Source organism: Microcaecilia unicolor, chromosome 3, assembly GCF_901765095.1.
Source record: "Microcaecilia unicolor chromosome 3, aMicUni1.1, whole genome shotgun sequence".
In the NCBI taxonomy this organism is placed as follows: Eukaryota; Metazoa; Chordata; class Amphibia; order Gymnophiona; family Siphonopidae; genus Microcaecilia; species Microcaecilia unicolor.
Window position 1 is genome coordinate 155888526 of NC_044033.1, and position 15573 is coordinate 155904098.

The 15573-nt window shown below is 42.9% G+C and overlaps 1 protein-coding gene across 1 annotated transcript in view; it reads right to left on the minus strand.

The window, feature by feature from the left end:
- Positions 1–13883, minus strand: part of BIRC6 (baculoviral IAP repeat containing 6) — a 965314-nt gene extending 951431 nt beyond the window's left edge. Inside the window, 1 exon segment of the mRNA XM_030196513.1 lies at positions 13595–13883. Within this exon segment, the coding sequence (XP_030052373.1) occupies positions 13595–13784 (190 nt within the window). The 5' untranslated portion in view covers positions 13785–13883.
- Between the last annotated feature and the right edge of the window lie 1690 nt (positions 13884–15573).

Genomic DNA, 15573 nt, shown 5'->3' on the forward strand with positions numbered 1-15573 from the left:
AGAGACTTCAACACCAGCCCCAGGTTCCAGGCCGGACAGGGCAACCGGACAGGAGGATGGAGCCTAAGCACCCCTCTGAGAAATCGGGCAATGTCCGGATGAGCAGCAAGGGACAAGCCAGCGACTTTCCCTCGATAGCATGATTTTATTTATTGCTTTTGTATCCCACATTTTCCCACCTATTTGCAGGCTCAATGTGGCTTACATTATGCCGTAATGGCGATCGCAATTTCTGGGTTAAGAAATACAGAGTGGTATTGCTTTAGAGTGCATAAATGGTAGATGATGTTACATAGAAGTTCCTAAATGATAGAGTAGATTATAGAGTATTTTAAACAAATCAACTATAGAAAGTTCATTTCTGGCATAAGAGATAAAGTGGTGGTGTGTAATTCGTAGTGATCATACTTGATAGCGTAGGTTAATCTGTCTAGTGTAGAGACATCGGTTTTGTCTAGTTCAGGTAGGGTTTAGTTGTCTAGTAATTAAGATGGATTGCTGCCACTTGCATCCGCAGGGAATTGTAAGCCAGGCCTTTTTGTAAGCCCTCCTGCAAAAAGTCCAGCACTGTCGAGACTGTAGCCCACGTGGGTGTGATCGCCTTTGAAACACCCCACACCTCAAATTTGCGCCAGATCCAAGCATAAGCTGCAGAGGTGGACTGCTTGCGGGCCTGCAAGAGAGTGGAGATGACCTTGTTAGAGTAACCCTGGTCTCTCAATTGCGCCCTCTCAATAGCCAGGCCGTAAAACCAAATCGGCAGGGATCCTCCATAGACACCGGACCCTGAACCAACAAGTTCGGCACCAGGGGCAAATGCACTGGAGCGTCCACATTCCACGGACGCCTTGGCCAATCTGGAGCGAAGAGAATCACCAGACCTCGGTGTTGGCGAATCCGCAGTAGGACTCATCCTATCAAGGGCCAAGAAGGGAACACATACAGGAGCTCCGAGGGCCAGGGTTGAGCCAGAGCATCCAACCCTGCCGAGTGAGGATCTCTCCTTCTGCTGAAAAAAGCGAGGTACTTTGGCGTTTGCACTTGACGCCATTAGATCCATTCCGGGAGTCCCCCATTTGGCACAAATCTGAAGAAAAAACTTCTTTTGCCAGTTTCCATTCCGCCGGGTCGATTTGATGCCTGCTGAGAAAATCAGCTTGCACGTTGCTCTGACTTGCTATGTGAGCTGCCGACAGAAGCTGCAGGTGTAGCTCGGCCCAGTGGCAAATCTGAGCGGCCTCCGCAGCCAGGACCCTGCACAGAGTGCCTCCCTGACAATTTATGTATGCCACCGCTGTTGTGTTGTCTGACAGAACCCGGACAGCAAGCCCCTTCAGAGTCTTTTGAAAGGCCATAAGAGCCTGGAATATCGCTCTCAGTTCCAAGCGATTGATGGACCACACCGCTTCCACGGGTGTCCACAGACCCTGCGCATAGCTTCCCTGCCAATGCACTCCCCAGCCTAGAAGGCTGGCATCTGTTATCATTGGCACCAAGAAGGAAAGGCTGAACTCTGACAAACTGAGACTTCACCTGCACATGGCCACCTTTCACCAGGAGTTGAACCCTGGCTGCAAGTGGCTGGCAGGACTTATAGGACAGGGCAGGAACAGGATCCCAACAAGGCTGCACAGGGACTGAGGGTCAGAGGGGAAAAGAATATACAGAGAGGAAAGAGACAGGGTTATCCCTTGTGCCCTCTATTATTTGATCTCTCACTGGAGCCTTTGATCAGGGTGTTGAACGGCTTGAGAGAGATCCAAGGGGTGAACATTGATACTAAGGAGGTGAAGACCTTAGCTTATGCAGATGATATTTTACTGGTTCAATCTGAACCGCAGGTCTCGTTACAACATGTGTTAGACATAGTGGGACAGTATGGCGCTATGTCGGGGTTCTCATTAAATTTACAAAAATCATGTGCGCTAGCAATTGATGAATCACTAAAGCATTCTTGGCGAGGTGAATTTCAGCTAGGTACATTAATTCCAAGGGACCTAGCTTCCTTATATGCAGTAAATGTTAACCCTCTCTTAGAACTGACTAGAAACAAGTTGGCACTGTGGCAAGCATTACCAATCTCACTGTGGGGACGCATAGCTTTATTTAATATGCTAATTGCTCCCAAGTGGTTATATTTATTACAGCATCGCCCCTTGTTTTTGAAGGTTAGGGAGTCACCTAATAAGAGACAACTTATCTTAATCTGCCCCTCTTTTTCAACTACTGAACCGCATCTGCCTGTACGAGTAGGATACATCAACGCTAGATCAGTAAATAAAACAAACCATCACAGACTGGATTACATCTGACAATCTCGATCTACTCTTCATCACAGAAATCTGGGTCCATGATCCAAAAGATCCCATTATACTTGACTTATGCCCCCCAGACTATAAAATATCTCATTGACCTAGAAAAGATAAAAGAGAGGTGGAGGCATAGCACTTATCCATAGATCTAACTTTTACAGACCTCCCAACAACTGGAACAATAGCCAAACTATATTTATGGACTTTATATCAAATGCATGTGTTAACAGCTCCAATATATTATTAGTTGGAGATTTGAATCTGCATTTAGAAGACTCCAAATCTGTCCATACTCGAGAGTGTATTGACTTCCTCCAATTATGTGACTTTGACCTACCTCCAATACAAACTACTCACATCAAAGGCCACTCACTTGTTATCATCTCCTACAAACATACTTCAAACCAAAAATTAATGTTATCAGATATTTGCTGGTCTGCTTCACCTTGGTCTGACCATTATAAAGCAAATTTATCTTTATACTGGTGTAAAAATAACCACACTATAGCATGTGAACCCTTAACAATCAACACCAGAGGACAGATCGACAAGGAAACTTTTTGGCACCAAATCTATTACAATGACTGGTCAAAAACTCCCTATTCAAATCACTTCCTTACAGAATGGGACAATAGGTGCAAGATCATTTTGGTTGAAATTACCCCTTTACATTCTAAAACTTTACGGAGAAGCAACCCTTCTCCATGGTTTAATGACATTTTTAAAAAATCTCAAGTCACAAACCAGGAAACTTGAAAAGATTTGGTGTAAATCAAGAAACAACATCACCTTCAATACATGGAAACAGTCACAAAGAAACTATATAAGGCCATCAAGCAAGCCAAAAGATATTACACAAGGAAAATTACAACTACTGGGACATAAGAAAACAATATCAACTTATAAAGAATCTCAACACCGACCCAATCACAACATCATCCTCAAACTGCCCATCTGTTGACCAACTAGCCAAATACTTTAAAGATAAAATCATCAACCTGTGCAACAAAATCCCCCAAGACAATTCCAGCATTGATAGCTTTCTTGACGAACTGGACCCAGACATGGACGAAACTCCTGCTGACCGCTCCTGGACAAACTTCACCCTTCTTACCACTGAAATTTCCACAACAAAATCCAAACTCTCAAAATCACATTGCCACCTTGACCCATGCCCCAACTATCTAATGGAAAACGCACCTGCACGCTTTATTTCAAACCTCACCACTCACTTTAACTTCCTCCTTCAACAGGGATCCTTCCCCTACGAACATGGTGACATACTACTTACACCTATACCAAAAAACACTAAGAAACCAGCAGATGACATCACCAATTACCGTCCTGTGGCTTCTATCCCTCTATTGATCAAACTGCTGGAAAACAGAGAAACCTCCCAACTCAACGAGTTCATACAAAAGTTCTCCATCCTTCATGAATCGCAATCGGGCTTTCGACCTGCCCACAACACAGAAACGGTATTACTCACCTTAATATCCAAATTTAAAAATGAAATATCATTTGGAAACAACATCCTCCTTTTGCAATTTGACTTATCTAGTGCATTTGACATGGTGAATCATGATATCCATACAAAGTTACTTGACAAACTTGGAATCGGCGGAATCATCATCAAATGGATAAAAGGTTTCATCACCTCAAGATCCTATCGAATCAAATCAACCACATCAACCTCGTCTCCCTGGTCATCAAAATGCAGGGTACCCCAAGGATCACCTCTTTCCCCGATCCTCTTCAACCTTATGATGATCCTTCTAGCCAAGTCCCTATCTAAGTTTGGCCTCAATCCCTTCATTTATGCAGATGATGTTACTATTTTCATCCCCTTCAAATCCAACTTAGCAGAAATCTCCGATAAAATACTCAATGGAATAAACATCTTAGCCTCTTGGGCCAACGCTTTTAAAATGAAATTGAATAAGGAGAAAACACAATGTTTAATCCTTACATCCCAGTACTCTACACTCACTCTAACTACACTCAACACCCATATCTAAAAATTTTACGAGTATTATTAGACAAACATCTAACTCTGGAAAATCACGCAAAAGCTACGACAAAGAAAATGTTTAACATTATGTGGATGCTGAAGCGCGTGAAACCCTATCTTCCCTTAAAAACCTTCCGCAATTTGGTCCAATCCACTGTACTTACCCATGTTGACTACTGCAATAGCATTTTCATTGGATGCAAGGCACAAATCATGAAAAAACTCCAAACCCCCCAGAACACGGCAGCCAGACTTATTTTTGGTAAGTCAAGGTTTGAGAGCGCAACACCTCTCCGTGTAAAGCTTCATTGGCTCCCTGTTGTGGAACGAATTAATTTCAAAGTACACACACTGATTCATAAGATTATCTAAGGAGAATCCCCAAGCTACATGTACAATCTGATTGACCTTCCACCCAGGAACGGCTCTAGATCTTCTCGTACTTTTCTAAATTTACATCTTCCCAACTGTAAAGGAATTAAATACAAAACATTATGCATCCAACTTCTCCGTCATAGGCAGCCAACTCTGGAACGCCTTACCAAGATCTATTCGTATAATGAATGACCACTTACCCTTCCGGAAGCTGCTAAAAACTTACCTCGTCAAGCAAGCCTATACAAATGACTTGACAAATTAGAAGTCCATCTATGCTACCCGGATTAGACTATAAGACAGAACTTGAAATATGCTTCCCTACTTAATCCTTTCTGAATTTATCTCCCTTCCAACCCTCATTATACATTCTTGCTTAATTAACAACACACCATCCCAATATACTCCCTCTCCCATTCCCTACCTCTACCACCCTCCTCCCTTACCCATCTTACTTACCCACATCTAATTGTCCACCTCTTATACAATATATTACAGCTGTTATCCATTATATGTTATCTTGTAAACCTGTTATATTATGTAAGCCGCACTGAACCTGCTAATAAGTGGTAAAGCGTGGGGTATAAGTGTTACAAATAAAACAAAAATATTTAACAGACTAATTCAAAAATATATATGGAAAGGCAAACGGCCTAGATTTCCATTGAAAATGATCTCTACACCGAAGGAGCATGGAGGGATGGGTCTATTAAGTATACAATTTCTCTCAATCGCTTGTGCAATGCGGCACATGAACGATTGGTTTCGAGGCACTTCAGAATTCTCCATAACTGCTGCAGAGGTGTCTCTTTTCTCAGGGGTACATTTTAGTTATCTTCTACATGTAGGAAATAGACTGCCACTTCATGCTTTTAGGAGACATCCCTTATTATACTCGCTCAGAGCCACCTGGAGATGGCTATGTAAGAGGCATAATTTCACGGCAGAAACTACTGCCTTACTTCCTATATGTAATAATCCAGCCTTTCCCCCGGGACAGGGGGAAGTGCCTTTAGTCGTTGGGCACATAAAGGGATAATTTACTTGGCTCAGGTGATAAATGAGATGGGGCAATTGAAGCCTCTATCTGAACTCTGTGAGGAATTTGGAATAGCAGTGGGTCAACAGTTTGCCTACCTACAATTACGACATTACATGTCCACCTTACATTGGACAGACTTGACAGAAGATGTTGCTGATGTATTCTTTGGGGGCTCAGCAATTTGTACCATTAAAATTTCACCATCAGCAATTGAAGGACACTGCCACAGAACTGGACTATGTGCGCTTGGCCGTAGTTGGACGGAGGATTTGGGCTGTGCAGTGACAGTTTATCTGTACTTGATGAGACTGTCAGTCCCCCAGTGCGAGAAGCTGTACAGATTTCTTTAAGAATGTATATATGTCACCTAAAAGAGCATCTCAAGTAATTGAATTCTGTGACGGATCTTGTCCCAAATGTGGGAGTGAGTTTGCCACGCTGGGACACATGTTTTGGTTGTATCCTCTAGTTAAACAATTCTGGGGAAGTCTTTTACACTCAGTGGCTCAACAATGGGGTTGTACTCTGGTGTATCACCCTTTGCTTCTCTTCTATAAATACAGCAGTACAACAGCTCCACCTCTGGGTTTTAAAACATTTGTGCAGTTGGCTATATTTTTTGGGTTCACTACTATTTTAAGATCGTGGATGTCAGATCAGGGACCCCCCTCTGTTTCTCTGGAGATCACAGCTAATCCAACAAATGAGATTGTACAGATGTAGCGTTCGATTCTTGGATAGTGTTCCAGGAGCTAGATTTTGTGAATGGGAACCTCTGTGGTTAACTTTGCCCTCTGGAGGGCGAAGACATATTTTGAATTTCTGATGCAGCTCGCTTGGGGAGGGATAGGGTTGGTAGGCCGATATCGTGGACTCTAAGATGGGTTTTCAGATCTTTGTTTTTCTTCTTTACTCTAAGCTTACTAAGATAACAGGTCAATAGGTTGTTGAAGTCTACTCTGAAGATTTCATCTCACGAGACAATGGAAACAAGTTTGTGGACTTCGCTGGGGATGAAAACTGTACATTGTTTGACTCAGGATGGCAGGAAGGGTTGGGAATGGATGGGTAGCAGAGGAAAGTGGTTCATTTCATTGTAGGTTGATATAATGTATTATATTAATATTGCTTTTCTCTGGACTCATATCATTGTATTGACCTTGTGGTTTATCAGTTAAGCATTGTTATTAATAAAAATGACTGAACATAAAGCCCAAGCTTTTTTTTTTTTGTTTTAAATCAAATCCAAGGATGTAAACTCATGTCACTGTGCCTATAAAACTTTTTTGCATGCACAATCATGCTCATAAAGTACCGCAAACCCACCATCTGAAACTTTATATATGTCTGTAATTTAAAAAGAGCTGGCTGCTGGTTGTCTCACACCTCAGTTACTGCTAAAGCTTAGGTGCATTTATTTTTTCATAGAGGTTACAATGCAGAGCTCAGTGTTTTTTATTTTGGCTTCAGAATCCAGTCAAATTTTCATCACCTCTCAAATATGAGAGAATTGTGTATAGGCTTCTGAGGAAAACAATTGCAATGTGATGCATGTGGGAAAGAGGAACCCGAATTACAGCTACATATGCAAAGTTCCACGTTAGGAGTCACAGACCAAGAAAAGATCTAGGTGTCACCGTTGATAAGTTGAAACCTTCCGCTCGGTGTGCTGCTGCAGCTAGAAAGCAATTAGAATGTTAGGTATTACTAGGAAATGAATGGAAAACAAAAATGAGGTCATTATAATGCCTATCGCCCCATGGTGCGAACACGCCTACTACTACTTATTTCTATAGCGCTACTAGACGTGTGCAGCGCTGTACACTTGAACATGAAGAGAGAGTCCCTGCTCAACAGAGCTTACAATCTAATTAGGACAGACAGGACAAACAAGAGATAAGGGAATATTAAAGTGAAGATGATAAAATAAGAGTTCTGAACAAGTGAACAAAGGTTAGGAGTTAAAAGCAGCATCAAAAAGGTGGGCTTTTAGCTTAGATTTGAAAGACGGTCATAGATGGAGCTTGACGTACCGGAAGTCTATTCCAGGCATATGGTGCAGCAAGATAAAAGGAACGGAGTCTGGAGTTAGCAGTGGAGGAGAAGGATGCAGATAAGAGAGATTTACCCAGTGAACGGAGTTCCCAGGGAGGAATGTAGGGAGAGATGAGAGTGGAGAGGTACTGAGGAGCTGCAGAGTGAATGCACTTATAGGTCAATAAGAGGAGTTTGAACTGTATGCGGAAACGGATAGGAAGCCAGTGAAGTGACTTGAGGAGAGGGCTAATATGAGCATAACAACACTGGTGGAATATTAATCGTGCAGCAGAATTTTGAACAGATTGAAGAGGAGAGAGATGGCTAAAACACCTGTGAGAAGCAAGTTGCAATAGTCTAAGCGAGAGGTGATAAGAGCGTGGATGAGGGTTCTGGTAGTGTGCTCAGAAAGGAAAGGGCGAATTTTGCTGATATTATAGAGAAAGAAACGACAGGTTTTAGCAGTCTGTTGAATAAGTGCAGAGAAGGAGAGGGAGGAGTCGAAGATAACCCCAAGGTTACGAGCTGATGAGACAGGAGGAATGAGAGTGCTATCCACAGAAATAGAGAATGGGGGAGGAGGAGAGGTTGGTTTAGGGGGAAAGATAAGAAGCTCAGTCTTGGTCATGTTTAGTTTCAGATGGCACTGAGACATCCAGGCAGCAATGTCAGACAGGCAGGCTGATACTTTGGCCTGGAGTTTGGATGAGATTTCTGGTGTGGAGAGGTAGATCTGGGAGTCATCAGCGTAAAGATGATACTGAAAACCATGGGATGAGATCAGAGTACCAAAGGAAGAAGTATAGATGGAGAAGAGAAGAGGTCCCAGGACAGATCCCTGAGGTACACCAACTGACAGTGGGATAGAAGTAGAAGAGGATCCACTAGAATATACACTAAAGGTACGTTGAGAGAGATAAGAAGAAAACCAGGAAAGAACAGAGCCCTGAAATCCAAGTGAGGACAGCGTATCAAGGAGTAGGCTGTGATCAACAGTGTCAAAAGCAGCAGATAGATCGAGAAGGATGAGGATAGAATAGAGACCTTAGGATCTGGCTAGATCTAACAGATCATTGGAGACTTTAGTAAGCGTTGTTTCAGTTGAATGAAGGGGGCGAAAGCCAGATTGAAGTGGATCAAGGATAGCTTGAGATGAAAGAAAGTTAAGGCAACGGCGGTGAACAGCACGTTCAAGTATCTTGGATAGGAAAGGGAGGAGGGAGATGGGGCGATAGTTGGAAGGACAGGTAAGGTCCAATGAAGGTTTTTAAAGGAGTGGTGTGACTACGGCATGTTTGAAGGCATCAGGAACAGTCACAGTGGACAGTGAAAGACAGATAAAAGGAATGACAGTAGGAGAGATAGTGTTAAGTAGATGGGTGGGAATAGGATCAGAGGAACAGGTAGTTAGTTTCGAGGAGGAAAGAAGATGTGTAGTTTCCTCTTCAGTGATTTCAGAAAAGGAAGAAAAGGAGGCAGGGGTAGGAGGGTTGAGAGAATGGACTAAGGGAAGGAAAGGTGGAAGTGACCTGGTTAAGAATTCAACTTTAATCTTGTGAACCTTATCATGAAAGAACTCAGCCAGAGTCTGGGGGGAAGTGAAGGGTGGGTTGGAGGTGAAGGCACTTTGAGGAGAGAGTTCAGTGTGGCAAAGAGACAACGAAGGTTTGAGCCAAGAGAATTAGTCAAGTGGATGTAATAGTCCTGTTTGGCAAGTAAAAGAGCAGACTGGAAGGAGGTCACACCTCGAATATTGTGTTCAATTCTGGTCGCCGCATCTCAAAAAAAGATATAGTGGAATTAGAAAAGGTGCAGAGAAGGGCGACAAAAATGATAAAGGGGATGGGACAACTTCCCTATGAAATGAAAGGCTAAAATGGCTAGGGCTCTTCAGCTTGGAGAAAAGACGGCTGAGAAGAGATATGATAGAGGTCTATAAAATAATGAGTGGAGAGGGTAGATGTGAAGCTTCTGTTTACTCTTTCCAAAAATACTAGGACTAGAAGGCATTCGATGAAGCTACAAAGTAGTAAATTTAAAACGAATCAGAGAAAATTTTTCTTCACTCAACGTGTAACTAAACTCTGGAATTCATTGCCAGAGAATGTGGTAACGGCGGTTAACTTAACGGGTTTTTAAAAAGATTTGGCCGGCTTCTTAAAGGAAAAGTCCATAGACCATTAGTAAAATGGACTTGGGGAAACTCCACTGCTTATTTCTGGGATAAGCAGCATAAAATGTTTTGCAATTTTTGAGATCTTGCCAGGTATTTGAGACCTGGATTGGCCACTGTTGGAAACAGGATTCTGGGGTTGACGGACCTTTGGTCTGTCCCAGTATGGCAATACTTATAATTAATCATTTTATCTACAATTCCAGGAATAACATGTATAGAATGTTTGTACGTTTGGGAAGCTCGCCAGGTGCCCTTGGCCTGGATTGGCCGCTGTCGTGGACAGGATGCTGGGCTCGATGGACCCTTGGTCTTTTCCCAGTGTGGCATTACTTATGTACTTATCCAAACATTTTTAAGACCTCAGATGTCATGATTTTGTTTTGTTCTATGTTTTACTATTGAGAGTGAAGATAACGTTTTTAAAAAGAAAAAACAAACCCCTACTACATTAATAAATAATTGGGTGAGGACTTCTGTTGTGGGTCTTAAACTGCACCCTCAGTATAGCTAACCTACACACTGGTGACGAAAACCTACTGTCAGCCGCTCCTCTCGGCCGCGTAATTGTCTCTCTCCCTTATCCGTGCTGTCTGCTTCCGACGCCACACTCGTCCGCTCTCCCTGTCACACAGTTCCGCTAGCAAGGCGGGGCAACACAGTTCAGCTTGCCAGTCTTTTCAACAAAGTTCAGCCAGTCAGGCTTTAAACACAGTTCTGCTAGTCAGGCTTCCAACACAGTTCGGCTAGCCAGGCCTTCCCCCACCGCCTTCTTCAGCAAGGCCTCAAAACAGTTCAACTTAGCTAGGCTTTAAACACAGCCCAGCTTAGCCAGGCTTTCTCTCCAAAGTTCAGCTAGCCCCGCTTTCAAACACCGCCCTCTTCAGCAAGGCCTCAAACAGTTCAGCTTAGCTAGGCTTTTTACACAGCACGGCTTAGCCAGGCTTTAAAGATCCACCACCCTCATTTGTCAACACTTTACCTCTTGACATCCACCCGCCGGATCTCTCCTGACTATTATTCTTTTCTTGATACTTTTGGGCTCCTCTAGAAGTCACTCTTCTTCTCCAGCCACTTCCTCTCCCACCTCCATTTCCTCTTCCACACCTTCTCCTCCTACCTGCTCCAACTCCTCCCATTCCATCCCCCCATTCTCCACCCCCTCCCTCAGGTGTTCCACCCTCTCCTCAGCTGATTCCATCTCCCAATCAGCCCCCTCTGCTTTCCTCTCCTGCAGCTCAGGTACTCCTTTGTCCTCCTCTCTCCTATTCTTCCAGGCAGTCTGAAATCTGTGTTCTCTACGCTCCTGCCTCCTCCCCTCCCACAATGTATTCTAGGATCTGTAGTTTTTCCACTCTGGCTTTTCTCTCTTCCCCCCTGCATTCTGGGCTCTGTGGCTTCTCTGATTCTCACACTACTTAGAGAAAGGGAATGAAACAAAACAATAACAAAAACCCACACACACTACATTCTGTTCACAACACCTAGTTCAGCGCAATATCTGCACACACTTACTTTAAATCACTAAGGGACCCTTTTACTAAAGTGTGTTAAACCCTTTGGGGTCCTTTTACTAAGGTGTGGTAAAGAAGCAGCTCATTATAGTCCTATGGTCATCTTATCAGAGCGCTAAATCTGTTAGCTCACCTTAGTAAAAGGACCCCTCAATAAGTACACATCAAGAGGCTACTGCAAAACACGTTAAGAGTTATGCAGTATTTTGCCTTTTAGCATGTGGTATTCCACTCATCACCTATTTTTTGGAGAATATTTTTAAAAGGGGTCATGTCATGGGCAAAGAGTGGGCGTTCCCACATTATCTAGCGAGCACTTTAGGATTAACACATGCTAACTGGATAATTCAGGGTTAATTTGGGAGCACTTAGTGCCTCCAAAATAGGAGGTGGTAAGTAGAGAATGACACGAGGACAAAGTTTGTCCCCATCCTCGTGGATTCTCTCTCCATCTCCACCCCATCCCAGCAGGTTCTGTCTCCGTCCTGTCCCCATGGGCTATGTCTTCATCTGCAGAAGTCTCGAACAATTATTTTATATTTAAATCTTTTTATTAAAGTTTAAAAAGGAATATGCTGTGCAACTTTTGTGTATAAATTACAAATAACAACATGAGCATCTATAATAACCCTCCTCACCACCACCCCTCTACTCTTTCAACCCCAACAATAGCTGATTTCTACTACCCCAAGGAATCCTAATCCACACTGTTAAAATATCCAGGAGTACAAAATACAACCCATTCTGTATGCCCTAGAGGAGAAATATGCCCTATGAAGCACTGTGGATGAATAAGAAGCCATCAACAATCTCAGGATTCAGTCTAGCTGTTCTGTCTTCCACAGTCCTTCCTGCAATAGAAGATGTCTTCTTAGAAGTTGTGATGGTAGCAGGATATACAGGATCCCCCATGCAAGTTTTGTTAGTTGTTGCCAGCATGTTTGCTTGTTTTTCCAAAAATTAAAAATATTGTCTGCATCACTCAAACATAAACAACAATGCAGTCCATTAACAGACTTCATAGTAGAAAATGGCACAGGGACAAAGTTTTTCCCCGTCCCTGCCCATCATTCTCTAGTGGTAAGTGCTCCCACATTAGTTTTTTGCAGGTATCAAGCAGTAATGACAACAGCACAGACCTACAAAAAGAATAAAAAGAAACACCCTACAAAGTGCAGCATTAAATCTGGGCTTAACACACAGGAAAGTCTCATATTAAAACACGCTAAGCCCAGATTTTAATGCACTTTAGTAGACCATAAGATTCAAGTATGTTACCAACATGTAAAGTATACAAAGTCATGGGAACTACTTTAGAAATATTTTAATCTATAGCCAGATATCCATCACTTAAATCAGATGTTGCAAGAGAAATGCAGATTATGAAACGACACAGTAGAAATCCATTTCTACAAAGCAGCCCCTTGGTAGTTGATCTTGACAAAAAGAAAAAGCTTAATGATTGCAAAATAATGCTTCAGCTTCAAAACCCAGTGTACATCCAGACAACAGAGAATGCCCTCCAAATCCCAGAACTCAATGTTTGCAAGGCAAATTTTCAGAACTGAACAAGAAGCCAAATGTTTCAATATTTAAAATTATGAAACATCTTACTTGCTTCAAAGTCCTGCTGAAATCCTCAACGATAATACGTTTAAAAGAAAATAAACTAAAAGTACCTTAAACCAATGGCCCAGGTTACCCAGCAAGATCTCCAAATCAATACTGGAAAGGCAATACTATGTGAAACAACAGTTCACAATATGATCCTAAACAACTGAAAGGTTTTCCTTCTGTTCCGCTGTTTTTTGGGGGGGTGGTTCTTTTTTGGTTTATTTCTTGTTGAGAATTTGAAGACAGAAAATGATATAAACACAAACAAACCTTCACAAACAGTTAGATTACTATAATCCCACCAAAAGGCAATTTCTATTTTTGTTCCTGGATCATTTCCACACTTCTTCTCGTTACCGAGGTCTAGGAAACGGTTGGCAACGTTTTCCCCAAGGAATATGGGGGCAACAAAGAATAAAAACAAAAAGAAAAGCGAGAACTCCACAACTTTTCGCCTCTCTCTCTCATTTTTCCTGACGGACCGCGGTCTCCCCCTTCAAAGGAAGCTAAACTCACCATGCAGAGCAGAGGCCTGAAGCACAGCCCCCGAGGTACCGTCAATGACTTTGATGCCTCCTCCACTGCAGACAGCTAGAATAGCGTTGAGCGCCGGGTGGTAAGAGAGGCTGCACAGGCCCTCGTCGTCGCAGCGCAGGCAGCCGTCCCGGAACACCAGCCAGTCCGAGGCCGCAGCGGCTGCCGCCATGTCTGCCCTCGGGGGCGCGGCTCCCTCTTGCGGCAAATGCCGGGGCAAGAGGCCGAGCGGCAGCCGACTGGGGCGCTGCACCGGGGCCCCGCTGCCGGAGGACGACAGCGAGGAGGAGGGAGGATGGGGAAAAGAAGAGGCAGCGCTACCGCCACTATTCACCATCCGGCTCCAGGAAGCGCCTTTGAGCCAGGAGGAAGTGACGTACCCGGTACCGCTTGCGAGACGCTACCGGCGGCTCATGCGCCTCTTAGTCGCATGCGCACTAAAACTGGAAAGTAGAGTGGGAAGGGGTTATAAGGAGTTTGGTTTTTCCATTCCTGTCTTTGCACTTGACTCTGCCTCTATAGGCCCGTCGGATCATTCCCCTGGTACTTCCGCATGCTGTGTCTGCAACGTCACGCACAGATGGATGCACGGAGTTGAAATTGGCCAACTGCTACCACTGCCGTCTCGTGGGTGTCTCCGGAAGAGAGTTTATGGTACGAATTTTGGTACCGAGCAAGGAGGAGGTTTAATATGAACGGCTGCGCCTCCCTGTGCTGTAAGGGACGTTCTACCACGTTAAAATGGGGAAACATTTCGCGCTGAAATCGCAGGGAAGACTTATGTTGTTCAAGAGACAGACGTGTACCTTTAAAACTACTCGTTCGCAACCAGCTAACAAAAGTAACAGGACCATCTTCTAGGAGAATAATGTGGGTACAAAAACAAAAGTGTTAGCTTTGCATATCCTCTATATGAACATTTTGCTATGAGAGTAATTTTAAAGGGTCAAGGGCCATGGATTCTGCGGTACAACCAAAGAGGTTTATATTTATTATATACGTGCATGCACACTAGCTTTCCACATCTATAAATATATATCAAGTACACACTACAGGAAGACTACTTATCTAATATTTAAAAACCCATTCTACCTGTATGGCTGGCTTAAGTGCTTAAGCCGTTAGACTAGGATTTTGTAAAGGAAAGTGAACATTTGCATTCCTTTATAGAATGGTTTCTACCAGGTCTATCTATAAGAGCACAGTTACAGAATTATCTCCTTCAGGGCCAGAATTAAACATCGCTAGGGTCCTGTACTTAGGGTTAAGATATTTGCGGACACAAAAAAAAATAAAATGGTTGTTACCATTGCTGAAGAAATGTAAAGGCTTGAAATACAAATCAATGCATGCATCAACCTTTTCCTATACAAACACACAGCTCTGGAACTCACTGCCACGTAACCTGAAATCGGTCTACGAAATGACCAATTTCCACAAACTCCTGAAAACTTTATCTCTTCGACAAAATATATCATAAAGAACAACACGCGTAACTCTACTTTCTTTAAGATATCCAGGAATGTTCTTTAATGTCTTCTGCTTTCACACTATCATGCACCTAATGTCTATGGCTTTAACACTATCATGTATTTTACCATCATGTAACCAAAACTTCTGCTAAAAAAAATGTATACTCATTTCTATTTCCAATATTATGTATTTCACCATCATGTACCCAAAACTTGCTGTAAAACCAAATGTACATTCTTTTCTATTTCCAGTATCCACGATGAATTGTAAGCCACATTGAGCCTGCAAAAAGGTGGGATAATGTGGGATACAAATGTAATAATAATAATAGCAAATATGTAAATGGCTTTTAGTTAATGAAACACACAGTGACTGACTTACAGTTCAGTGGTAGTAGAAAATCTACTTTTCCAATTATTCTGAATTTGAGTTTGACTAAATCTGTGCCCAAATGTACTTACCAGTAGAGCCAACATCCCTCAATAGCT